Here is a 27,409-nt window from a genome sequence, read left to right on the forward strand (position 1 = left end):
CATCAAAAAAAAAAAACTGAACACCTAAATAGTATAATTAAATTACTTAACGTTACTGTAAATAAGATAAGAAGACAAAGTAGTTGTAAAATATATTAAAAAAAGCATTTAAAAATTGATTTTGTTATTTAATGGCCAAGTAATCTATATAAAGTTAGAACTAGCAAAGTGTAAAATTAAATTTATGTATTGTTTCATAAAAAAGTTTTACGTCAAAACAAAATTAAAACAATACGTTGCGTACATTGAATTTGAACACAAAATTAATTTTTAACAATTAAAACTGTCTGTCGCAGAAATAAAGTCTAGAACTTGAACCCACAAATTTAATTTATTATATCATTATATAGAATAGCATAAAAACTTTTACATGTTAAATATAAGGTAAAAAAGTTTGTAAGTTGATAGAATATGATAGAATGCAAAGCAGGACTTACAAAGTAAACAAGTTTTACTTGTAAATTTTTAAATTACTTTTTGTTTGTTTTTATCAATTAACTGATAGTTTGTACATATAAGTATTTTTTACCTGCACATATTTTGAAAAGAATAATAAATAACAAGTATGAGAGTATACATGCATACATACATAAATAACCAGCTAAATTTTATAAAAAAAAAAACTGTAATTACTGCGTACATACGATGTATATGGGTATTTCCGAGAAACAAAATATAAGGGATTTTTCTTTTATTATGGCAGAATTTTCAATATTATTGACGTAAAATAAAGTTGTAATAGACTCATAAATTACTCTTCGGGGTATCTTAAAGCATTTATACTTATTGAGCTCAAGCTTGTAATCGATTAACCCTTGTTGATACTCTTCATACATTAAACAAAGCTAGCTATATTGTTTATTTAAAAGAGTATTATATGACAAAACTTAACACTAAATATAGCAAAACTATAACAATTTTTGCAAGCTTAATAAGTAAACAAAGTTATTATTTTAATAAATGATTGGATTTTAGTGACCAAAGACGGTAGATCTTCAGTTTCAATTTAAATTCAGTTTGATTTAAACTATCAAAAACATACCATTATTTAGCTGATCCGACTGCAAGTTAGAAGTTGCGATGTAACCCATTTGTTTTCGAAATTTCGGGTGACTTAACACATAAACTGCGGCATTCAGTGAAGTTTGAGATTTGGCGAAAAGAGCCGCGAGTGTCTGAACCATGTGCGGTACTTGCTGTGATTATATGGTTTAAGTTTAAAAAAAATCGTTACTATGCATTATTTTAAGTACTGTATTGTATCATTTATATTTTGTTAAGCTTTTTATCTAACTCGAATTAGTGAGTTTTAAGTGTTTCTCAATATGAAAATTGCTGTTTATATTTTAGTAAACTTTTTTTTTCTTTACTTTAAACATAAGATAAGTTTTTTAAAACATTTGTTAAACCATTTGATCTAAAAGCATTACAATAATAAACCACACTTAATTTTTGAAAACTTCTTAATATTGTATATTAAAGAAAATCAATACAGTTCAACTAGTTGAGTACAAGTAAATACTAGTATAAGTCTAACCACGACGCATCATAAATTTATTATGCTATATTTTTATTTACTTGATCTTGATGTTTGTTTAAGTTAATTTCCTAAACAAATAAATGTATATATATTTTTTTTTCTTATAAGTAAAACACATTTTGTTTTACTATAATAGATAATTTAGTAAGCATCAAATTGTGTTTAAAAATATAGTTCATAATCACTTTAATATAAAATAAACGAATAAAATAAAAAGTATAAGTTTCTTAACAAAAATATCTGAACTAGTTAAAGATATTTTTAACACTCTTTTGTAGTTTAAAAACAGCTTCATAAATACTTAAGTATCCTTTTAGCCCTATAAAACAAATTTTATACTTTTTTATTGACTTATGATTTATTTCAAACTGTAAAAATTAAAACTTATATTGTATAAGTACTTTTTTCTTATTATGTTTATATTTTTAAAGTTAAAGTAAATAATCATAACATTTTATAACAGTAGTTTTCGTAACTTACATTAAAGTCTGAGTTTTAGAACACTTATTTTTTTTCTAAAGAATAAAAGTCATACAAAAGCTCAAAAAAGAACATGTTAGGTAACAAAGTAATTATACTACGTACTAAAATCTAGATTGTTAAACTTTTTGATTGAAAAAAGTAAATGAATACTGTTTACAGCATTGGGTAATGCCTAAATTTTTTTTAATAAGTTTTAAAAGCAGCAGTTTTGTGTAAATTTAAGAATACAAAAGTAAACTGGTTCATTTTTAATTCTTAAGTTGGTTAACTAAGAAATATATTATAACATTTTTTCCTTGATGCAAAACACTGAAAGTATACGTGTAGTTTCAATATTTTTTTAAAAGTAAATTAATATAAAATTTTTTAATTGAATGTAATAACACAAAAGTTATTATATAAAAATTCGAAAAAGAAAATATGAACTCACCCTTCCGCTCAAGGAAATCAATGCAAGACATGCGTACGGGGACCAACCAATTACAAACGCGATGACAGATTTTCCGGCCGTTTTTGCCAAAGCATACTCACGCATGCGCAGTGCAGCTTGATTTTTGCAAGAATACGAATCTCGCAAATGGGACCTCATCTCAGTGTTGCTCATTCGGACCAGTCTGATCATCGATGCGTAGCAGAAAATAATCACCGTTAGAGGAGCTGAGAGTATTTATTTTTTTAAATGCATTCAAAGTTATAACTCCATTTAATTAAAAGCTTTGCCTTAATAGTGAGATGTATAAAAATGTTTTATTAAATGGTTGCAATTTAATAATTAAAAGTTTCAGTTGTTTTTTTAAATGTCAACAGAGATAATCTACATTTACCTTTAGGATGTTGTTTTTACAAGTGTTATTATTAATAATTCTAAGTTAATTATTATGTAAAAATGAAAAATGATGCTTATATCCTTTGAGTTTACTATTGAAAAAATCTTTGACAACTATATCTTAAAATTTAGTTTAGAAAAAATGTAACGTAAATATTTTAATCTCAAAATGTGGCCATGTATACGTTATATTTAAATTTCGATTAGTTAGATCTTACATATTATACTTTTAATGAAAAAATTCTATACATTTATTTGTTTTACGTGGAAACCAAAGTGTAAAGCAATACATGGTTATTCAAAGTTGTAACTTAACACCAAATTACTACAATTTACATAAACATTTTCAAATTACGTTTTAATTTTTTTTCTAGCTATACAAACTTAAAAAATTATCCTATGTAGCAACATATATTTTCCAAAGAATTTTTCTGAAAAATATGTTTTTTAACTTATTATTTTTCAAACAATATTTTAAATATAGTAGCAATTAAACTGACCTAAGAAGCCGAAACAGGTGATTGTTATTACATATCCAATGTTGCTTGAAGTTGTTGTAACGTAATCGAATGTACAACTTATGTTCATTCCGTCTACAATAAAAGCTCCGAATCCAAGATATGGTAAGGAAGCAAGTATTAAGCTAAATGATATAAGAAATTGAAAAATGTTTGTTAAAATTCATTTTATGTTAATCATTTTCAGAAATTTTCTTTGTTTGAAACATTTTTTAGTTTTATCGATTATTAATTTGAAGCATTTGTATTTTAAGAGAAAATGTTTAAAAGCTTTTTGTTATTTTTTCATTTTGTACTTTAAAATGAAAACAGACCCTTTGCTAAATTCTAAAATTTATTTTTACTGTCTTTTAAGTTATAAAAACTTTAGTAAGTTACAACTAGTTTCTTTAATTGTATACAGAGTTGTATATTTGTATATTTTAGAGCAATTTTGTTAAAAATTAGTAAACTTTTTACCAACATTTTGTAATGGTAATTTAGTAATCAATGCACATATGTAGATGACAATATAAATAAATGTGTTTTTGCAATTCATATTACATCAATAAAAAAAAAATATTATGTAGTAATATTATGACCTTCAATACAGTTTGTTAAGCTTTAAGTTTGAAAACTACTTTTTGAGATATGACTACTTTTTTTTTACATTTAACTAAGAAACTGTACTCTCAGTATTAATATTTCCACTCAAAAGTAGACTAAAATATGTTTAAAAGCTTTTATTTTTTTGCTTTTATTGAAAATGAATGAAAAAATTACTGAGTGTTGAAGTTATACAGTTTAATTGATTATACGAAATGTGCTTTAACAGATGCTCAATAGTTATTGTGCATTTTTCCAGTAAAACGAAATAAAATTTACTTTTTAACCACTATGTCTGAATAGCTTTCACACTCACTCTAACGTTCTCTTGTTTTTTTAGAATGCGTTAATTAGTTTTTTTTATTAAAAAAAGCTTTGACTATAAATGTTATACTGATTTATTTATATTAAATTTAAAGTTTTTAACTTGAATTCAAACTAGCAACACAAATTATATAGAATAAAAAGTAGATAGAAAAATTAATAAGGTTATAAACATATAACAGTCAAAAAAATGTTTACATTTAGTTGTACTTTATCAAAAAGTAGTTATATACAAATTTATTATCAAATAAAAAAAAAGCCTAACTAATTACTTTATAACTTGTTACATTTTCAAATTTTATATACGTAAAATAAAATAATGCACTTCTTAGATGATAAAAAGTGTTAAAACTTTTAAAAGTTTTATGTATTTATGACTTATCAAAAAAATGTAGTAAATCAATCGTGTTGTTTTGAGCTTTATCCTAAACTAAAATTGTTTATTAAAATTTCGGTACTAACAACTTACTTTTATGCTAGTATTGATTTTAAAATTTTTATACAAAAAGTAATCTATTTTTGCAATACATACTACATTATGTTCTGATTCATTTAAATAAAAACCCAAAGATAACTTTCTTTAAAAAGAGATTATAAACTAACCTAAGAGTCCAAACAATAGAAAGTTTAATGATAGTTTGGGCCGTACTAGGAGTTTGAACTCTCGTGTTTCTAGTTGCCCAAGCCCTCTCAAGTGCGATGCATGTAAGGGTGTAAATTTGTGCATAAGCGAAAAAACCCGCAGTGAACGCTGATAGTTCGCATGCTGTAACATAAAATATGTCAAAAACGACGTACATAATCTACCAAAAGTATAAATTATTAGTAAGTTAAGCAGATAGTATTGTAAAACTTGTAAACAAATTACACGTTATGTTAAATAAAAAATAAAAGCCTTACACGGGATACTAAGTTGTCAATAAAAGCCTGTTTTTTATATTTAATGATTTATCTAGTCAGAGCTGTTAAGCTGATATTTTAAAAACTAAGTAAATACAAAAAAATGGATAAGATAGATGAATACAATTTTTAAGTTTAAAAAATTGTTTTATACGAATGAATGAAATTTGAACATAAAAGTTTACATTATTACCTTAAACAAATTTAACAGCTTGATTTATAACACTAACATGCTTTTTTTATTATAAAGTATAGTTTAATTGCAATTAATACTTTTGTTTATGATAATTTCAATTATTTATCTTTATTTATGGCTAAAATTTTTTATTTTCAATAAAAACTATGTAATACTCGTGTAGCTTTTGGTCAATTCAAGTTTAAAAGAAGTTATAGCGATAATTACTTATATTAAGTAGCTCTAATTTTTGAGATAAACAAAAATATTGTGGATTCTTTGACTAACACCGGAAAATCTTAGAGAAAGTGGGCAAGCTTAAGTAATTAGTTTCAAATACAAGTAGCAACTATCAGTTCTTTTGTTTTTGGATATTATTTTATTGTCTGAAAACTTTGATTGTTGTTAATTAATCATTTTAAAGCGTAGCTGTGATAAACAGTCAAAAAAAAAGTTGAACCAAAGTTTAAAATAAAAAAAATTGTTTGTTAAAAGTTTAACTTGATTGAGTTTAAATTTTTCAGTATATCAAAATATCGACATACTTTTTGATAACGTAACTAACGGTTTTAGTGCTATTCGAAACAATTTAAACATATTTTTTGTTATGCAACAGTAAACTTATCGTACTTTTATCATTTTTGGTAAAAACTGTTTGATATAAACATTAACTAATGAAAATTCAAGTTATGTATCTATCTTATTTTCTAAACTGATAAATTTACGCTTTAAACCTCTTCAGATATTTTGAAGAGTAACGTATCTACAAATGTTAGTTAAATGTTTAACTAGTTTGCAAAGTGGTTGTTTATGCTTTATTTTTATATTAGCATTTTGTATATACTCAACTAAAATAAAAGTATCAAACAACTCTGAGGTGATAAACTCTTTTTTCAGTATGCTCTCGAAGTCTCGCAACCTGTTTTGCCTTTTTATAAATAAAAAACAGAATACATTCTTATGAAAAGTTAAACATAAACTCACAAATAAAATAACTTATTAATTTTTAGGCAAAATAAGCAAAGCTTATACGGTAGTTCGCAAGTTTTAAGGCAAGGTTTAAGTTATTCACCCAGCTATTAAAACTGTCTAGCACGATTTTATAAAACTTATAAATTTAAAATTTTGCTTTTAACTTAACGTACTTTGACCTATTTTTATTTTTTCTTAATTATTAAATTTTTAACTACATCTTAATAACTAAAACTAAGACATACAACAAAGAGTAAACTAAGATTTTTTATTGATAAAACTATTAATAACTTCTAATGAAATTGAAATTATCCCTAACAAATATCCATTACAAGACTATTAAATTACATATGCTCAATTTCTGACAGCTCGTACTTTTACAAAAAATTAATAAGCCACTTCTTAAAAACAACTAAAACTTGAAAAAAAATGTTTATGTAGATCTGCTTAATGAGATTATTATGAAAAAAAAATACTGAATAAGGTGTTTACTAAAAGAATAAAATAATATTTACTAAAAACAGTAATATTTAGTTAAGTTTTAAAACTAATATTAGCCATATCTTAAACAAAACTTTTTAAATTTGAATGAAATAATAAATTACTTTTTAGCAATATTCAATAAAAGATATAGGTCAAAATTATTCCAATTAATATAATTAGAATCGTCAGAATTTGAATCGTCGTGCACCCCATGTGTAAATAGTATCAAAAATATTTTAAACCTTGAATGAAAGCATATGAAAATGTTTTAAAACGTTAATAAACCACAGATACTAGAATTATTTTGTTTTTTTAAAATATTTAATTCCATATGAATTTTGAACTAAGTCTACCTGAGGTCCAACTATATTACATTTTAAAAGATTGATAGAGCTGAATAATAATGTTATAAATAAAAGGGAAACACTTTTAAGTCGGAAGAATAGTCTAACCTTGCAAAAAAAAAAAAAGCGAGTGAAAGGCAAAAGTAAGAGCTACCTCAAAAAGAAAACCAAAGAAGTAATTAACAACTTTGAAAAAATCAATCTTCAAATAAGTAAAATTTTAATAATGCTATGAAGTTAGCAAAAATATATATTTCTAAGACGTAAGTTGACACATTTTGTGTTTAAATAGTCATTCTGTATGAAAATAAAAATCTAGTCGTACAATAAATAAGTGAAAAAAAGTTTATAAACAAAATATTTATAGCATTTTAAGAAGCTTAAAAAAAATATAACTAATGTATAAACAAGTTAGGGCAACTTTATTTATTTGGTTTTATTAGCTATAGTAAATTATAACTTTAACTTAAAACGGTTTTAAAGAATATATAAAAGTTTCTAACATTATGATAATACAAATAAGATTTCAAAAAGTAAAGTAGGTGAATCAGAGAGTTTAAGCATAAAAAGCACTAAGAACTTATAATACTACTTAATAAAAAGATATACTTTTGCATAACATAAATCTTAGTTCGGCAGTTTTTTACAATAAACATGTTTAATTTAACAGTGAAGTTTTTAGCGGTCTGTTTTTTCTTAATAATTGTTAATTTTTTTTAGCACACGTTGTTTTGACAAAAAATTAAGTAGAGATCGATGATTTTCCTTTGAATGGCAATCCTTACTTTTTTGATTAGCTATAATAATGATGACTACAAAATATACCTGGTTTGGTTCACGGAACTTTTGGTAAACTGATTGCATTTAACATTTATACGACAGAGTAAAGTCATTAAACCAACTGATAGATTATCGCTAAAAACATTCCTTAACACTTTTTAGTTTAGTTATAAAAATTAGTTCATTGGTACTTTTTGGAAAGTATGTGTTTATTTATGCACTGTTATAAAGTTCCCTTTAAAATTGAAAACATTTTAATCTAGTAAAGTTCCTGTAGTATTACTTCAATCAGTATATCTTGTGTAAAAAATATTAGATGTTAATCATGTTTGCTAGTAAAAGACTAAAATGAAACAAGTTTGTTGGAATATAACAAAAACAGTTTTAAAAGTAATCAACTTATTAAAAAACTAACTAAGTTTTTCTATGCCTAAAAATAATAATTGTATTTAAATAAAAGTAGTAATTAAGGTTTGTTACCAATACTTGCTACTATACACATAAAGCTTATAGATTTTGTCAAATTTTTAATACATGAATATATGAGTTGTTTAACTTTGGTTGTAAAACGTTAAAAGTTTTAACTTGTTAACAAAAAAGGGTTTGTTAGATAATAGAAATTTAACTGCTAGTTTTCTAAACTTAACTAAGAATATAAATTTTTGTAAAACAACGTTAAGTGTTAGTCCTATCGATAAGAAACAAATATAAAACAAAAAACCTTGCCATCCAAATCGCCAACCACCACTAAAGCATGCAATCACCATAAAAGGAAATTGAAAACACAAGCCCAATGAAGATAAGGTCAACGAAATTAGGTTTGCATTCAGAAGACGATTACGACGGTTTGTAAAAGCTCTGAAATTAAAAATATGTACATAAATTTTATTCTGTACAAGAACTTATTGATGAAAAAAGTTTTTACATAGGTTTTATGTAAGTTGAAAATAAGTTTGAAGTTTCATAAGTATTTTAGTTTTGCAATCAATAAAAACTATTTGTGCTGAAATAGGAAGCACAAGTCTTGAAACTATTTTAAATTTACTGACTAACTATTAAATATTCGCTTGATTCTTATATTTCCTGCTAAATAGTTTTCATATTAAGTTAATTTTCTTTTAAAAATAATCTTCTCTTTGCTGTAAGATTTGTTTTTATTAGCTTGAAAAAGGGAACGAATAACTAAAAGTTCTAAACATATTTCTCTATCGATAAGTTTTGGCTAAATTTTTACAATTATCTTACTTTACAACTTATATTTTTTTATCGATAGTTAAATTTTTTTACATAGCTTACAATTAGAAAAAGTTAAAAATAAATAAAGGTCTTATAAGCGAAATACAAAAAATATTTTACTAGAAACTCTAAGCTTTGCAGCAAAGAACGTTACAACTTTAAAGGTAACGGTATAAAATCCATCTCTTGGCAACTGAATCAGTAGCTACTTTGAGCTAAACATCATGCAGTGCCAATTTAATCATTATTTCAAAAAGTTGAATACTATTTTTAATCTTATACATGTCACCACACGCCTTTTTGGTTTTAATTGGGTTTATTACTTGTTTCATTTATGACAAAATTCTAATAAAAACCCTCATTTTCACCAATTTTTTTAGTGTTAAAAAAATTATAGATTATATCTCGCTTAACTTTTTCAGCGTAATTTGTATTTTTTTTGATCTAAAACATATACTTTTGAAACGTTATCATAAAAAAAAACTTCTTGACCGAAATTAAAAGTCTCGATGAAAATAAAAGTCCTAGATAGATATGCTTTTTGTTATAGTAATTTAAAAGCAATATTCAAAAAATATATAACTATTAAAAAAGATAAAACAAATTAAAACAAGAAAAAGTATCACTATATTTTGCCATTCATTATTTATAACATGCATTAAAAAAGGATATATTGTTTAAAAAAGTTTAGCTGCAATAAAATAATATTTTCGACACAGTATTTATTGAAATATTTAAAAATTTAACAAAATAATTTTTTAATAGTAAACAAAACTTCTTACTTTTTTATATAGAAAACGGTTGATTTTGAAATCAAAAAATCATTTTTGATACAGGATTTTGTTTTAAAACTTAAAAAAAAACTTATCAACACAAGCTTAATAAAATAGAAAAAAACTACAATAGAAGACCACCTTGTTGTTGTAAATAATTAAAAAAGAAGTGTATTATATATTACATGGTTAATAAAATTAATTTAACTATTTTTTTTAGGTCTAAAGCAACAAATAGCTTTATCTTATTTAAACAAGGTTTTTTTTTATACATATTTTAAGAATAAAAGACTTTTAGAAATTTTTTTTTGAAAAAATGTTTTGCTTAAAAAAAAAAACTTCTACATAGTATTAGATATTTAAGTTCTAACATGTTAAACTTTATAATCTTCCTAAATATACACTATAGTTAGAATAATTTTAGAGTTTAGTAAAGGTAACTAAACAAATTAACTTTTTGTTAACTATCAGTGATAACTGTAAAATTATACTCTTAATGTTTTATAGTCTTTATTATTTTAATCTGGCAAGAGCTAGACTGTGACTGTACAATGAACAATAATCATTATTGATTTTTCAATAGTTAGAAACTCTGACGGCTAAAATTTATGAATTTTATATAAACTTATGAAATTTTTCGGAAAAATAGACTAATATTTTTAAAAGTTGTTGAAAGTGAAATAGATAACTTTTAGTTATTTTTTTTATTTGAAACAGTGCTCGAATCATCAAAAATAAACTAAAAGTATATACTTATTAAGTTTAACTACTTTTGATTGTTTATTTAAACAGTTTGTTTTGTTGCTTTTTCATTTTATTAATTTGTTAGGTAGTAGATACAGTATATATTTTAAAATATTCTTAAGTATTTTTTTACTATTTAGTTTTTTTCCAGTTGTTAGTTTTAGGTCAAATAAAGCTCATAAAATTATTATTCTTGTGTTTACAATGTTTGTTACAAGAAAAAAACAACAAGGTTATTCATAGAATAATTTTATACTTTGTACAATTTTAAAATCGATTTTTTAAGTAATAAAGGTTAAAACAACAGATTAAATAAATTTCACAGAAATCTTTACCCTGAAGATTAAAAACAAGAGATTAATTACTCAAGAACCGTTTTGTATCATGTAATGACTTCTGTCAAGTTAAAAAAAAAAAAGAATGTTTTATAATAACTGAATAATGCGATTTTTCATAACTAGACAAACAACAAATATTTGAGTTTTTCTATTTGCTTAAAAAATTTAGCGTATATAAATCACGACAAAAGTATACTTATTAAAAGACTTTACATTGTTAACTATAATTTAAGGTTAATATAACGTTTATATTTATATAAAATGATTAAAAAAATAAATATAACTTTATTAAACGACCTACCTATTGAATAGAAAAAGTATCAAGCCATTAAAAACAACACTGATTATTCCGATTATAATGGTAACAACTCCAATAAAGTACAAAACAACTGTTCTTAAATCCATTGCTTTTTAAGTTCTTTAGTTTTCTAGGTAGTAACAAAGTTGTTATCTATTTTGTTATGTTTATACTGTTAGTAATAAAAAGCATGCTCTTTTGCAAAATGTTTAAAGTTTTTGTTTTAGAAATCATATAAGCATTTGATAAACTTTTTTTCAACGGTTTTTTTTTACTAGTTTTACTATTTTCATTGTTTAATCATAGTTAATAAAAACATTTCTGTTTACACAAAAAACTTTAAAATTATTGTGTAAATAAGATGTGTAGAGAAATTGTTAGATAACTTATACAGTAATTCTTTTAAACTTAAGTTTATTAACTGGAGTTTTTCAACAAGTTTTGTGAAAAAAGACGATAGCAAAATTTAGGTGTTATAGTTTTATGCTTCAAAATAAGTCAAAAAAGAACTTATTCTCATCTCATTACCTATATTCATGGCTTATAATGTTTTTATAAGTGTTTATAAAGTAATATTAAAATTTATTTGTCAAAGTAAATAAAAAAAATAATAAATTTTACCGATTTTTTTGTTACTGATAAAAAAGCAGAGATTTTTAAACTGCATAGAAATATTTTTTGTCATTCAGTTCTAAAATTAAAAATAGTTAATAAAAACAAAAAAGTAAATACTGTCAGAGTAAAACTTAATTGTAAACTGATTTTTATCTGGCGTACAACACTTTTAAACAAGTAGAAATTCATTTATTTAAGTTTTTGACTTTAAGTAAGTAAGCGCTTACTTATCTTCATACTAAGAATTACGAGTAGTTAGTTTCATTTTATTTTTTAAAATAACTTTAATTTAAATAATATAAATTATCTTTAATAATAGATAAAACAACTTTATTATTATCAAAATTAAATTGTTTTTTTCTAGTTAAAAGCTTTCAAAAGCATAAAAAAACATAACATTGCATTTTTTATTTAAAAATAATAAAAATAAATTTAATCATTTAAAGTCATGACTAAAAAATTTTTTCATAACGTTAAAAAAATATTTTATGTTAACTGTACACATTTTAAACTCTTTAGTTCTTTAGAAAATTATTAGACTCTAAACTTGAAGAACTTTAATTGAAAATAAATAATAATTAACCTTAGTTATTTATAAGATCTTTAATTTATTTTAAAGTTATAATAAAGTAAAAAATATTTAGTTTATATAGTAAAATTATATGTAAAGTTAACGAATCAAACTAAAACTACTCTAAAAATTTCTCTAAAACTAACTGATAAAAATTCAATTGACTCTATATGTCTTATTTTTAAAAATTATTCCACGATGCAGATAATCAATACTTTTTGTTAAAAGAATGAATGTTTGCTTATAGAAATGGTATTATGAATTCACTTAAGTTTTTTAAATTGAAAAAAAAAAAATTAGTAACTACCGTTATTAACTTTAAATTTAAGTTTATTTTTAATGTTATAATACGCTTATGAACAAAATTAATAGAAAAGAAGCTAAAACTCATCAAGTAATAAAAAAATACTAATATTAAAAAGTTACAACTTGTTTATGAACTCAAAATAATTTAAAAAATACAATAACTAAAAATTTTTAAAAGTTGAAAAGCATTTTTTAGTTTTATAACAAACAATTTATTCAGAGTTTGTAAAGAATCAAGTGTTAGATAAAGTGTTGACAAATTTAAGTAAACGTAGATACCTTTTTAAATGTTTACATTAGAAGTTCTTAAAACATAGCATATGGCATAAATATGTTCAAAAGTTTTTACATAATGTTCACGCATTCAGTTATGTTTATGCCTAAAAGTTTCTTTGGAAAGAATTTTTTGAGTAGCGTAATAAACTATGCGTTGCAATAAACTCAAGTTCAATAAGTATACACAAGAAAGTCATAAAACTATTTGTTTAACTAGCGATTGAGCTACTTAAACACTTTATTGTCTAATAGGAAAGTCATCTGGTTAAAGATAAGCTTTTTCAGCATAATGAGTTTAAGCTAGTTCGATATTCTACTTTCAATTCAATATTTTTGAACCTTATTTTGCAATAAAAAGAATTCCAAATAATAAACTTTAACTCTAAAACAAAGTTAACAACTCGTAAGAAATTGAAAACATTGAAATTATTGAAAAGTATTTCTAAATATGCATATAGTTTTGATATTAATATACAAATAAACCTGATATTACCATAAAAAATCTTCAAAGCTAACTAGTCTTTTGCAAAGAAGAGTTTTTGATAACAAAAATCACCAGCTAATCTCTTTTATACACCTTTTTAGCTGTCTGAGTTTTATTTAAGTTAATTAGTTTTCAATTCTAAAATTAACTTGAAAATATTTGTTTTAGTAAAAACACACGCCTTCTCCACACCGAAAAAGCATTTGAACTACAGAAGAAAATTAATCCTATATAAAATCCGGGTTTAGACATTTACTTTTTGCTGTAGACAAAACTAAAAAATTCTTTGAAAGCAGATTCATCTTAGTTGCAAACAGCAGCTTCTAGCGATGAAACAATATCTTATTTCTTTTGATAACGTGATTGATTTATAAAAAGTACTTAAGTTCAAGGCTAAAACTAAAGCAAATAATTTTTTAAGACTTATTCATTTTGTTCTGAAAGTAAATTCTTTGTATTTTGTTAAAATTTGTGGTTTAGTAATTTGAAGTATATAATCGTACTTTAGATTAAAAATGTTACTTTTTTTATTTTTATTGCTTAAAAGAAACTAATAATGAATTGTTAAAAGTCATTAAAACTAAGCTTTATAATTTAATTTTAAGTGATAAAAATTTCTAGTTGTTGACAGTTTAATACAAATAAAAAGCATGTAAAGCAGGGTTTTCTTAAATGGGTCATGACATAAGCTTCAGGTGGCCATGAGGAGCAAAGGGGCTTAAAGGTCACATGAGGTCATAATTTAAAACTTACACTAGATATTCTCGACTTGATGATAAAGAGCAAAAAAAGATATTAGTTGTTTTTAATGAAAACTTTTTGAGTAATCTTGTTGGAGGGGGCCATAGCTTTTTTAATTTCTGTTTAGAGGTCCTTTTGAAAAAAAAGGGAAACCATGATGTAGAGCCTTAACCTAAAAGAGTAAGTTATAGATTTCAACAGTTTATAATTTAAAATACAGGTGCTTTTATGAGTTTAGTATTTTTTTTTTTTATTAACTTGTAAATTTTAATACTTTTGTTTTTAACAGTTTTCGTATAGATATTTTTGTAAATAAAATTACAATTAGAAAAAATTATAGCTATTTAGAAAAAAATACTTACAAGAGTTCATGTTTTATTTTCCTTGTAAAATAGCTAACAGTAAAAATAAGTCTACTAAACCTAATAAAATATCCAGATAGAAGTTGGCATAAAGTTAAAGTTCGTCTGTATAACTGGACTTTAAGAATTTGTTTAGCGTAAATTTTTAAGTAAACTTGTCAATAGTAGTTGTCGTTTAACAAAACATAACTTATTTACTTAACTCTTTTCATAGATTTTCTAACATATTTTTTAGTCCGATTATATTTAACTTAATTTAGTTTTACTCGAGTCTTATTATTATAATTATTCTGTTTCATTTGTTTTTAAAAAATATTAATATTCCAAGTGTTTTTTTAAGATGCTTACAGCCTTTACGTTTTATAGTTCATGCTCATTCAATTTATAGCAATTTAGTGGTTTTTATATTTGAACTAGTGAAAATCGTTAAAAAAAACTTTTTGTAGTGTTCAATGCCAATGTAAGTTATTTTTAGTAAGCAATAGGAACTTTAATACCTAGAGTTCATTTAACACTATATAGAGATTAGTTATTTACGTTATGTTTCACGTAAACAAAAAACTGGTTGCTTAAAAGCAACATTCAAGTTTGTGTTTTGTTATATTGGTTTTTGATTACTTAGTGTAGCTCTTTTAAGTAAGCAGTAGAAACTTTAAAAGCTAGAGTTCATTTAACACTATATATATACATATATATACATAATTTATTGAATATCGAATTTATATCGTCTTGTCGACATATGAAAAAGCTCCTCTTAAAATACAACAAATTTTGAAGTATTTTATAGTCAATTAACTGTTGTTTTCGTTAACTGTTGTTTTCTTCAATACCATATAGGGACTGGGAAATAGCTTTAAACAAACAATCCCCAGCCCCTGAGTTTTGGATTGGTATGCAGTCTGTGGGTAACCCTAATTGTAGTTTGACTGCAACATCATCAACCTTTTGAGGTGGTTCAAAGTGTACATTTTCTCGATATGGGTCAAGTGGCCCTAAACCAAACTTAGGAAGTTCTTTTAAAAAAATCTCTGTAAACTCTTTTTCACCTAAGTGTTTCCACTTTCGAATGAAATTAAATGCTTCTTTTGCCATTTTAGTAACTTAACACTACAAATATACCTGTTAGTAAAACATTAAATTTAGTTTAATAAAAAAATACTTAGGGCTTGGGAAGGGTGGGGTTAGTCTTTTTTGTATAACTTGATCTTACTTTGTTGAATTTTAACTAAGCTTTGAGTTACTTTTTACAGAATTTTTTTATTAAAATAGTTTTGTGAGAAATAGCCTGTTTAAGTTGGAGAATACAATAGGTTGCTTATGATAGGGGTTAACTACTACTAAAAATCTTTCTACTCCTACGTTTTTGAGATCAATACCATAAACAGATTTTTTTTTAACTTTCTTCATGTTTTTAGAGTTTCTTCTAAGTTTTTAAGGCAACAAGTATATTGATATATCTATAGCATAAACTAAGAAATTTAAGGTAAATAACTATCTTAAATAGTAAAACAACACTAAAGTGATATTGTAAAAATACTTAAAATGTGTTTATAGTTAAATAAATTTATTGATAGAAATAAAAACTCATATACATGATAGACTTATTATATCTAATTAAAACTTTATTATTTTACATGCAGAAATAGTTTAAAAATCATATATTTTTTAGTGATTTTGTTTGAAATACCATATTTTTCCTTTTTTTTTAATTCCACAGACTCAAGGTGTTTCCAGTTTTTGTTTAAACTGTCAAGTTCCTGGATTCAAGGTGTTTTGGCAACCCTGTCAAATCTTAAGGAAATATATCTTTGAATATTTATAAAAAGAAAGAAAACAAAATAAAAGATGACAACAAAAACCTATTGTACTCACTAATATAATTTTTTATCTTAAAAATTTGTTTTAGTATTAAAAATCTGTATAAGGCTACTTGTGGTTTACTTAAAAATCTGTAAAATAGCATCAAGTTGTAATAAAGCTGATCTACACCCTTCCTGTAACTACACTAAGTTTTTTATTGAAATTTTGTTTAATTTTTTCCAAATTTAACATACTTTTTTAATTACAAGTCTTATTTATTTATCTATAAAAAAAAAGATCAGAATTTTAAGTTATTCTAGGATTTTATACAACATTCCAAGATTCAAATAAACATCTAGGTTTGATGACCATCACTTTAGCTTTATTTCAGACTAAAAAAAAACTAGGTTTTATTGAACTACAAAACTTATGTATAACTTGTTCAAATTTTTAATGACTTAAAATCATCAATAATAAACTATAAAGGAAAAATTAAAAAAATAATAGCTTTATTTGTTTTTAGTTTGAAATTGTAACTTACACAAAAAATATCAGAGTTAGAAATAATATTTCTATAACTTTAATAACAAAGGGAAATAATTTGTACTATTTCATTGTTTTTATTCATATTTATGCATTTTCATATTTAAAAAAATAAACAATGTGAATTTGTCATAGGCCTGGACAGCAATTTTGCTTTGTTTACAAAGTTTAAGCTTCAAAACTACCCAAAGTAAAGTTGATGACGTCATCAAAATATTGGGTACTTTTTTTGCAAAATTGCTGCAATTAAAAGTACCCAATATTTAAAACTACCCATAAAAAGTCCTACCGGAATATTTGTAATGTACAATGTTCAATCATTACGTCATATTGTTTTTGTTTTTTTGTAAACTTTTGCATCTTTGTTTACCAAAGTGCTTTTTATTTTAAATTTGAACTGGCTGAAGATAAAGACAATCTTTTTTGTCTTTATGAAACATATGTTCCAGTATTTTTAAAATCGTCATTTCAATAAATTATATATATTAGTTATTTACATTATGTTTCACGTAGTTAAAAAACTGGTTACTTATAGGCAAAATTCAAGTTTATGTTTTGTTATATTGGTTTTTAATTAATTAGTGTAGCTCTAAACAAACTCAGCTTAATTAGAATTAATTAAAATCCATTTAAGAATACGCTTTGTTTCAGGTCGTACGAACAAAAGTTGTACGAATGAAAATAAAAAGCAGTAATAGTGTTGTTATTAAGGTTGTTTAAGATAAGAATAAACTTTTGTTATAGTTTAAGTAACTTATACTTTGTTATAACTGCAATATAAATAATTTAAATTAAGTTTACATAAAAAAAGTGTTTTAGAATGAAATAATAAATATGTGGTAAGTAAAATTGACTTAAATTAAAAATAAACTGATCACAAAATATTGAAAGTAAAAATTAATGTCTAAGTAAACTATTTGCTTTAGTATTTTGAAGTAGAAAAGTTTATTGATCTGTTTAATAATTTTATTCGAGTTTTTATAAAGTTTATAATGTAACAAACATAAAACATAAAGAATGAGTTAAATTGAATTATATTTTTTATCATTAAAATTATTATTATTATTATTATTATTATTATTATTATTATTATTATTATTATTATTATTATTATTATTATTATTATTATTATTATTATTATTATTATTATTATTATTATTATTATTATTATTATTATTATTATTATTATTATTATTATTATTATTATTATTATTACTATTATTATTATTATTATTATTATTATTATTATTATTATTATTATTATTATTATTATTATTATTATTATTATTATTATTATTATTATTATTATTATTATTATTATTATTATTATTATTATTATTATTATTATTATTATTATTATTATTATTATTATTATTATTATTATTATTATTATTATTATTATTATTATTATTATTATTATTATTATTATTATTATTATTATTATTATTATTATTATTATTATTATTATTATTATTATTATTATTATTATTATTATTATTATTATTATTATTATTATTATTATTATTATTATTATTATTATTATTATTATTATTATTATTATTATTATTATTATTATTATTATTATTATTATTATTATTATTATTATTATTATTATTATTATTATTATTATTATTATTATTATTATTATTATTATTATTATTATTATTATTATTATTATTATTATTATTATTATTATTATTATTATTATTATTATTATTATTATTATTATTATTATTATTATTATTATTATTATTATTATTATTATTATTATTATTATTATTATTATTATTATTATTATTATTATTAATCTAGTTTAAGTACTAAGCCATCAATTTAGTTTATTAAATGTTGTAAAAAGACTGAAATCCAAAAATATGACTAAATGACCTGATATATAGAAAGGTCATCGAGCTCAGACGACTTATTTCGTTTGACTATATTGAGCTATATAAGAAGTTATGTTTTTTACATTCAAAATAAAATTAGAAAAAAAGTAAAAACACAAATATAAAAAAAAACATGAAATTTAACTCAGATTAACTCAACATGAAAAAATGGTTTTTAAGAAGTAGAAAAAAGTTGCTTAACATAGTAAACTCATTCATTTCAAAAGAGATCGTAATAGTTATATTTGAATTTTTTTGGAAGAAATGATAATATATAGGACAACTTTGTTGCTACTAGCATAAGTAGTCAAGTATTAAACTTGAAGTAGAAAAATTTAAATATATTACATTTATTAATATTATGCTCTAAAAGTTTTCAAAAGAAAACATTTGCAGAGGATAGTTCCATACAATAAAGTTTTTGGTACTATCCGTCGAACTAGGAAATATAGCTTTTTCTTTGAATTCAAAGTTAAATCTTATGTCAATCTGATGGTTAGTCAATCAAAGAAGTTTTTCTCCGTTTTTAAGCGTTTAACTTTCCTTATAACAGAAAATACTCTAATGAAATAAATAATAATAAAAAATCCAAGCGAGAGACAATTAACTTCTTTAGTACTAATTTATATTTAATCAGTATAATCAGAGATTTTAAAGATTTTTTATTGTATAACAGTTATTGGCAGAAAACTTAACTTTTAAATATTTTTTGTTCTGTAAAACAAATTATTATTGTATTAATCAGTAGAATTATTTTTCAGTATAAGTAAAAATAAAAGTTAATTAAGGAAATTTTGTTTTAATTCTCCAAACATAATTTATTTTTTTCTGATAAACTTTTAAAATACAATGATATTAAACTGTTTTTTTAAATTTCATCCTATTATTAAAATTCCAAGCAAAAAGTGTCTTAAATAAAAAGAATACGTTGTTTTAGATGAATTGTTTGTTACTTCCCTTCAACTTTACCTGCTATAGCATTTTGTATCCACTGAAACAACCTTTCGTATAATTTTTACTTGGAAGTAATACAAAACCTAGAAAAAATTTTGTGTTTGTATTGGTAGAAGTTTAGTTCATCATCTAGCAGTAATTTTTAATGTTAATATAAGAATAAGTATTTTTATTGAACGGCAAAAAAAAAAGCGCTCAAAATATTTGGCTTTAGACGATGAAGTATTTCGGTTATCGAGTCGTATACCACTTAAATACAGTTTAACGTCATTGTCCAGGACAATAAACAACTGCCTAACTTAAAAATTTAACAAAATTGTTTGTATTTAAAATTTTAATAGATTTTAAAGTACACAACCACAAAATCAACAAAATGTTGATGTTTAGGTTTGCTAAAACATAAACTAATTATATTACGATTAAACACGCGAAAAGACATTTTAAGCATTATTATTTTTAAAACTGTTTCTATTTAATATAATATATGAAAAAAAAAGCATCTACTAAAGAGCATTGTAGATGTGGCACTTTTAATTGTTAAACTTAAGCATTAAAATTTATTTAACTTAAAATTTGAACTTTGTTTTTGTAATGCCTCTTAAATATTTTGTATACTCTTGTTGTATAAAAAAATAGTTTTAGTTTTTTGTTGGTCGTTTAAAAAGTCTGTTTCTTAACGTATTTTGCTACTGAAATTTATTTTTAATAATGTTTTTATTTTTTTTTAACTTTGGTAAAAAGACCTAAAGTCTGTTTTTTGTTTTAGCAAGGAATATGTACTAAAGTTCCTTTTAAGGACTTATTTGACCCTTTTTTAAATAATTGCTTAGTTTAAATAGTTTTTTGTGTTTATGTTGTGGATTAATCCTCACCTAGTTTTAAATAACTTTGTTAGTTTCATCTTACTTGACCAATACTTTTTTTTTTATGAACTTTTACGTATAAATAAAGTTGCTCCAATTTATAGATCATAGTTTATTTTCACTTGTTATGACTAACAACTAAAAAAAGCTAAAAATTTTAAAAGTAAATACTTAAATCTTTTTGTCTCAACTGTATATTGAATAGATTAAGTTGAAAAAAATAATGAATATGCATTTTATAATATTCTGTTTGAAAACTAGTTTGTTATATTAATATACACTACAATGTTCTTAATTTGGTTTAGCGAATCAGTGTTTGGCACTGTTTAGTTAAAACACTGTCTTAAAGGTTTTTTTATAAGTAAAGTACTAAGTTTTTGAAAGTTAACCTCTTAAAAAGATATCAATTTGATAATAGATATTTTTTGTAAACAGTGAACAACGATCAAACCATAAATTTAGTACCTACAGCCTATTTTAAGATTAAGGTTTAATTTAAGCATTTATAATGACATATTAAAATTTTAATAAAACTATATAACAGAATGCATTTCATTTTCTTTAAATTTATTTAAGTACTTTCAAGTAGGACTCGTCAGAAATTGTTTCCTACTGGATTGGAATGAATACAAATTGAAATAAAATTATACTGCAGTTTAAAGTTTTAAGATATAAAATGACGTAATAATCAAATGTTAAAAATTAAATAAGTGCTAATGCTAAACAAATTTGGTATACTAATACAACTCGGTAGAATTAAAACAATCTAAATAAAGAAGCGATAAAAATTTTAAATTAAAACTATGCTTAAAAATAAAGTTCAACAAGAAACTAATTACTTTAAAATTACTAATATAAGGATTTAAAAAGTCTAGTTTGGTAAACGGACTTTTTCTGCTTACATAAACTGGGCCTTAAAGATTGAATACATAAGGCTTCCAGAATATGCAATTGTATATGCAATGGGTTCACCTTTAGGTCCTATCTTGGCTAATATTTTTGTTGGTTACCTAGAAAGTAAGTTATTTTTGAACTGTAAAAATCCTCTCATGTATCTTCGATACGTAGATGACACTTTTGTTATGTTTGAAAATAGACAAGAGAGCTCCAGTTTTCTTAATGATCTTAATAATCTTCACAAAAATCTCAGTTTTACAAAAGAAGAAGAACACAACAATTTGTTAAACTTTTTAGATGTTTGTGTCCAACGATTAGTTGAGGGGGAACTTTTAACTAAAATTCATCGTAAATTAAATTCAGAAGCATTATATGTTCCGTGGGCATCTTTTGGTCCAGTCAAACAGAAGTTAGGAGTTTTAACGGGTATGGTGAAACGTTTCACCAGACTTTGTTCTCCTTGCTTTCTTGAAGGCGAGTTGAAAACACTTCAAAACACTTTCCTTTCGCTTGGTTATCCAGGTAACTTAGTTTCGAAAGTTATAAAAAGAGCTAGAAGTTCAATAGCTTTAAAAATGATTGGCCCTCAGAAGTGTCCAGTATACTTAAAACTTCCTTACCTTGGAAATATTTCTGAGAGGTTTTCTAAGAAAATTTCAGAGGAAATAAGCCAAGTTTTCAGCTCTGTTCATTTAAGAACAGTTTTGTATACTGATCGACCTCTAAATGGAATTTACAAAGATGATTCTCCCACCCATGAAAAAAGTAACATCATCTATAAATTTAGTTGTCACTGTGGTAGTGACTACGTGGGAAAAACATCTCAAAGGTTTCATGTAAGAATCGATCAACATGTTCCTAAAGTCTTGAAAAAGTGGTTTGATGGCCGTTCTGAGAAACCAACTAAAAAATACTTCTCGGCGATTGGGCAACATTTGTTGGACAATCCTGAGTGTGTTAAAAATTATAAAAAGGACAATTTTTCAGTCTTAGTGAGAGCGGAGAACTCTTTTCAATTGCATATTCTGGAAGCCTTATGTATTCAATCTTTAAGGCCCAGTTTATGTAAGCAGAAAAAGTTCGTTTACCAAACTAGACTTTTTAAATCCTTATATTAGTAATTTTAAAGTAATTAGTTTCTTGTTAAACTTTATTTTTAGGCATAGTTTTAATTTAAAATTTTTATCGCTTCTTTATTTAGATTGTTTTAATTCTACCGAGTTTTATTAGTATACCAAATTTGTTTAGCATTAGCACTTATTTAATTTTTAACATTTGATTATTACGTCATTTTATACCTTAAAACTTTAAACTGCAGTATAATTTTATTTCAATTTGTATTCATTCCAATCCAGTAGGAAACAATATCTGACGAGTCCTACTTGAAAGTACTTAAATAAATTTAAAGAAAATGAAATGCATTCTGTTATATATTTTTAGTAAGTTATGCACCGGAAAAAGCTGTTAAAATTTTAATATAATATTTAAGCATTTTATTTAAATAGTTTTAAATAAATTTTCAAATTTAAGCATTAATACACTATGACGTAATTTCAAAATTGTTAAAAATCATGCAAAATTTTCAGAAAAATCCAATTTTGCATGATTTTCGTTTTTTAGATATACAGAATTTTATCCAAGAATAAAATATTTTTTAAAAACTTTTATTTTTAACAGACTTGTATATTTATGTTTTATGATGTTGTGATATTTTTTCCCCAGTTTATTATTGCTTTTAAAATAAATGACCCATACAAGTTTCACCTAAATTCTTAGCAACGCTATTTTAGGGATTTCTTGCTCAAGTGCTAAGAGTTTAGGTAAAACTTGTATGGGTAATTTATTTTAAAAGCAATAGTAAACTGGGAAAAAAATACCACAACATCATAAAACATAAATATACAAGTCTATTAAAAATAAAATTAGTAAAAAAGTATTTTATTTTTGCATAAAAGGTTGTATATCTGAAAAACGAAAATCGTGCAAAATTGGAATTTTTCTGAAAAGTTTATTATGGCTTATGGTATAAAAAAAATTGAAAAAAAAAATTACGACATCATTAAGCTCATTTTAATAAGTTTGTTTAAGAGAAAAAAATTTGAAAATAAAAAAATTATTTCTTAAGAAAAGATTGTATAAATAAAAAACTAGAAAAAACCACAAACTTTTTTAATAGGCCTAATTTAAAAATTCAAACCGAAATTCATTGGATTTTTATTAAATTAAAGACAAAGGACCGTTCTTTAGAATAAAAAAAAGTTTTCAATTAGCTATCTTGATAAGGACATAATTGGGTCTTAATTTTGGACATTTATATAAAATTCCTAAAAAACGCTCTCAAGCTAAGTTCACGCTCGTATCGATAACAAACTCGCAAAAACTCATAAAACTTCAGTGAGTAACTATTTATTTGAACAGATAATTGAAAGAGATAAAAATAAAATTAAGATAAAAATTTAAATCTAAATTATTATAAGATGAAATTAAAACTTGTTAAATAGTAAAAGCGATTTTTTTATATGTCTACAAGATGATACAAACTCGTTTCTTTTGTCTAGGCAGGTCTTCAATGCATACACAACTGCTGTTGCTTCTTTGAGACACAGCCTACATATCGGGCTATTGCCGTCAGCTATAGGCTGTGCTCTTTTTATACCTTCTCAGGATATTTCAAAGTCAATGCCGCTGCGCTTTAAGCCGAAAACATGCTTTAAAAGCTCAGTGTCATTTTTATATATACCGCCTTTAAAAGATTTTTATGATTGGCATACCTGAATCTGAGCTGAGTTGAGCACAAGCCGATGTAGAACCTCGTCTCAACGTCAGAGTTAACTGTGGCTTTGTAAACGATGTTCTCCGAACAGCAATTTCCCCCTTTCAAATGATATATACAGCAACCAGCGCAACCACATTGACTCTGAATTCCTGAGTTTTGATTTATTTTTTTTGTTGCGTGCCTTAATGATTTTCTCTAAATTTGCCGTAAACGGATAACTTATTCGCCTATTATGTTTGTTGAAAATTTTTGTTAGCGTGTAACAAATTCGATTCTCGATTTCGTTGTTTTATACTTTTCCGCCAGTTGGCGCTATAATCAGCCGAAATTGTGTACTTATTTCAAGATAACGATAAGAAAATGCTCATTAGCCTCTAGCTTGCGCACTACGCGCAGCTCGATATGTTGTTCGTTATTTTTGTTTTTGGCTCAGTTAGCCATAAGATCGTGCAAAATGCACACTAATTTTAAGAACTTAAGACACTGATTGAATTTAAGAACTTTGTTATGATTGTCATTTTATAAGAACTTTATGTTTATTTGTATAACTGTATTGTAATGTGCTCAGTTAAGCCATAAGACCGTGCGAGAGGCACAAAATTGATTATAAGAACTTTTTATTATTTTTATTTTATAAGATCTTGATGTTTATTTGCATTATCGTATTATATTGTGCTTAGTTTAGCCATTGTTGTGCATGAAGCACGACATACATTTAGACTGTATTATTAGTACTATTTTAAGACCTATTTTGTGTTTAAGATTGTGTCATTCAGACACTTTAAGAACATTATTAAGACATTTTAATTTGTAGAATTTGGTGTTTGCTTGTTGTGTTTATATTCGCAGTTTTATTCTACTGATAAACTGGCTGCTTTATCATTTCTATTTTCTAATTTTCACATTAACATCACGTTTTTAATAAACTCACTTCATTAAAGAAATTATATATATTAAGTTTATTACATACTTATTAATTACTAAGTTAAACCTAATGAGTAAGGTAAATTCAATAAAATCCTTAAGAGCTAAACGCGCTAAACGTTTAGCAAAAAAATGGGGACTTCCCCCAATTAAAGGTAGTTCCTACCACAGGCCCTTTAGGACTACAAGCGGATTTGTTTATCGAAGTGTTTTTTGACTATATTAAAAAAATTTTCGTCCAGTATTAGGTTTAACTGAATTGCTAAAATGAGGGTTGTACCAGATTAAATTTTTTTTCTTTTGTGATTTTGATTAGTTTTAGGTTGTAGTTGAGTTTTTTCAAATTTAAGTTTATTCTCGTAGCCGTATTTTTTTATTGCCCGCTCGCAGGGCCTGGCAGCCACGACGGAACAGATACTCACTCTGAGTAGCTTGAGATCATCTTAAGATAACTTACAAGATAACAGTATTAGACAATATTAGAATATCAAATATGCATATCAACATAGGGAATATAAATATACGAAATCAAAAACAATAACAAATACTAGTAATAGTATGAACATTTAACAGGATCTAATAATTCTAAACTATTATATATAAATACAGATAACTTAAACTACCACTTATATACTAAATAAATCACTAATATTTTATAAACAACTATTTTTTACTCAATTTTATTATTAAACAAATTAGAAATGTAAACTTGCAATTAAAGATAATAAAGAGAGATAAACAGCGTTTACAACATACAGTTCAACGCAGGTTGCACCAAGTTTTCTGAAGCCTTAACATGTTACTTTCAAAACAAATAATGTCACTCTCAAGCCCTATCATTCAACTCTGCCTATCTAAAAAAGTGTCTTCAAAAAGCAACAAAACTTATCTATTGTTACGTCATATCTTTTAATTTTAGCGATCTTATAAATAAATAACTATTTTGTACTTTTTCGAATAAGCCTAACATTACATTATTATTTTTTCAAATTCATCTTTTATTAAAAAAAAAATATATATCTACTAGATCGTTTGTTTAAGCATTGATTGATTGTTTTTAGAATTTGTTTTATGATATTTTAGGATGACTTTATTGTTTGTGAACATATATAATTTTTGCGTTTTGCTTTTTATAAGGCATAAAAGAGATATCATTAAAGTTGAGCTTAACATCTAGGAAGTCAGTTATCACTAGTTTCCACAGTGACTCGTAACCAAATATATTTGAAGAATGCATGAGTTTGTTTTTTTAGCTTCTCAACTTTAAAGCCAGAAGAGTTAGGTACTACAGCTAGACCATCGTCTCTGTAAAACCTAACTATTATTAAACCAATAATATCTTTTAACCCGTCTAACAAAAAAAGTCCTACAAGTTCGCATAGCTCCGCGCCCATATAAGGTCTCTGCTCTACGTCAAAAAGTGAGTTGGTATTTGCTTTCTTTTTGCTCCACAGAGCTCCTTGTTTAACTTACAGAGCTCGCAGAGTACCGATTTGCAGGCATTTTTTATCAGGCTTAAGTCCTCAGCAGGCACGCTAATGTAACTATTAGCAAAGTTCAATAACTTAATCACTAACTCTTCGTTAATAGAAGGATAATAATCGACCACATCGAACTTTAAAAATTGTACTTCTGTTCCTCCAATCCAATGAACCAACTTAAGACTTGGTCAGTGCTGGTCTACCGCATTAGTTTTGATTTCAAACGCACAGCTTTGTCAATACGGTCAATATTGACCTTACATATTCGACCTACGTCAGACTAAGTGGGGTTAATCACTCTACATTTAGGTAGTGTTAAAAAAGCTCTTTGTTTTCTTTTAACGTTATACATGCACTTTTTAATGGTAGTTTTTTTATTCTATCGTGTATTTTTAATTTACTTGTTAAAATTGTTTTTTAAATTTTTTATAAACTTTAGTAATGTTATTAATGTATAATTTTCTGTATTCACTTACTGAAACTTCATAAAAGTTTTCAGTCTTATCTAAAGGTACAATCAAGTTTTTACATTTACCTATATCCTGCACAATTTTTAACAGTTCCGTCTGGAATTGGCTTCTTGTTCTTCTTAATTCCACGTTTTGCATCAT

General features: G+C 24.3%; 1 protein-coding gene across 1 annotated transcript; it reads right to left on the bottom strand.

The window, feature by feature from the left end:
* Positions 1-1,022: 1,022 nt before the first annotated feature.
* Positions 1,023-27,409, bottom strand: LOC145838915 (rhodopsin, GQ-coupled-like). Its single transcript, XM_082946535.1, has 7 exons — positions 27,334-27,409; positions 24,389-24,542; positions 24,145-24,224; positions 4,880-5,042; positions 3,350-3,492; positions 2,454-2,680; positions 1,023-1,196 (listed from the first exon to the last, which is right to left on the bottom strand). The coding sequence occupies exons 1-7, from the start codon at positions 27,407-27,409 to the stop codon at positions 1,023-1,025; spliced, it is 1,017 nt and encodes a 338-aa protein (XP_082802661.1).

This window comes from Thalia democratica, chromosome 6, assembly GCF_965202585.1.
Source record: "Thalia democratica chromosome 6, ktThaDemo2.hap1.1, whole genome shotgun sequence".
NCBI lineage: Eukaryota > Metazoa > Chordata > Thaliacea > Salpida > Salpidae > Thalia > Thalia democratica.

Coding starts and splice junctions, on each gene's coding strand:
- LOC145838915 (XM_082946535.1), bottom strand. CDS start 27,409: ATGATGCAAAACGTGGAATTAAGAAGAACAAGAAGCCAATTCCAGACG. Junction 24,225..24,388: donor TCAACTCAGCTCAGATTCAG/GTATGCCAATCA, acceptor CCCGATATGTAG/GCTGTGTCTCAAAGAAGCAA. Junction 5,043..24,144: donor AAACGAGTTTGTATCATCTT/GTAGACATATAA, acceptor TTTATGTTACAG/CATGCGAACTATCAGCGTTC.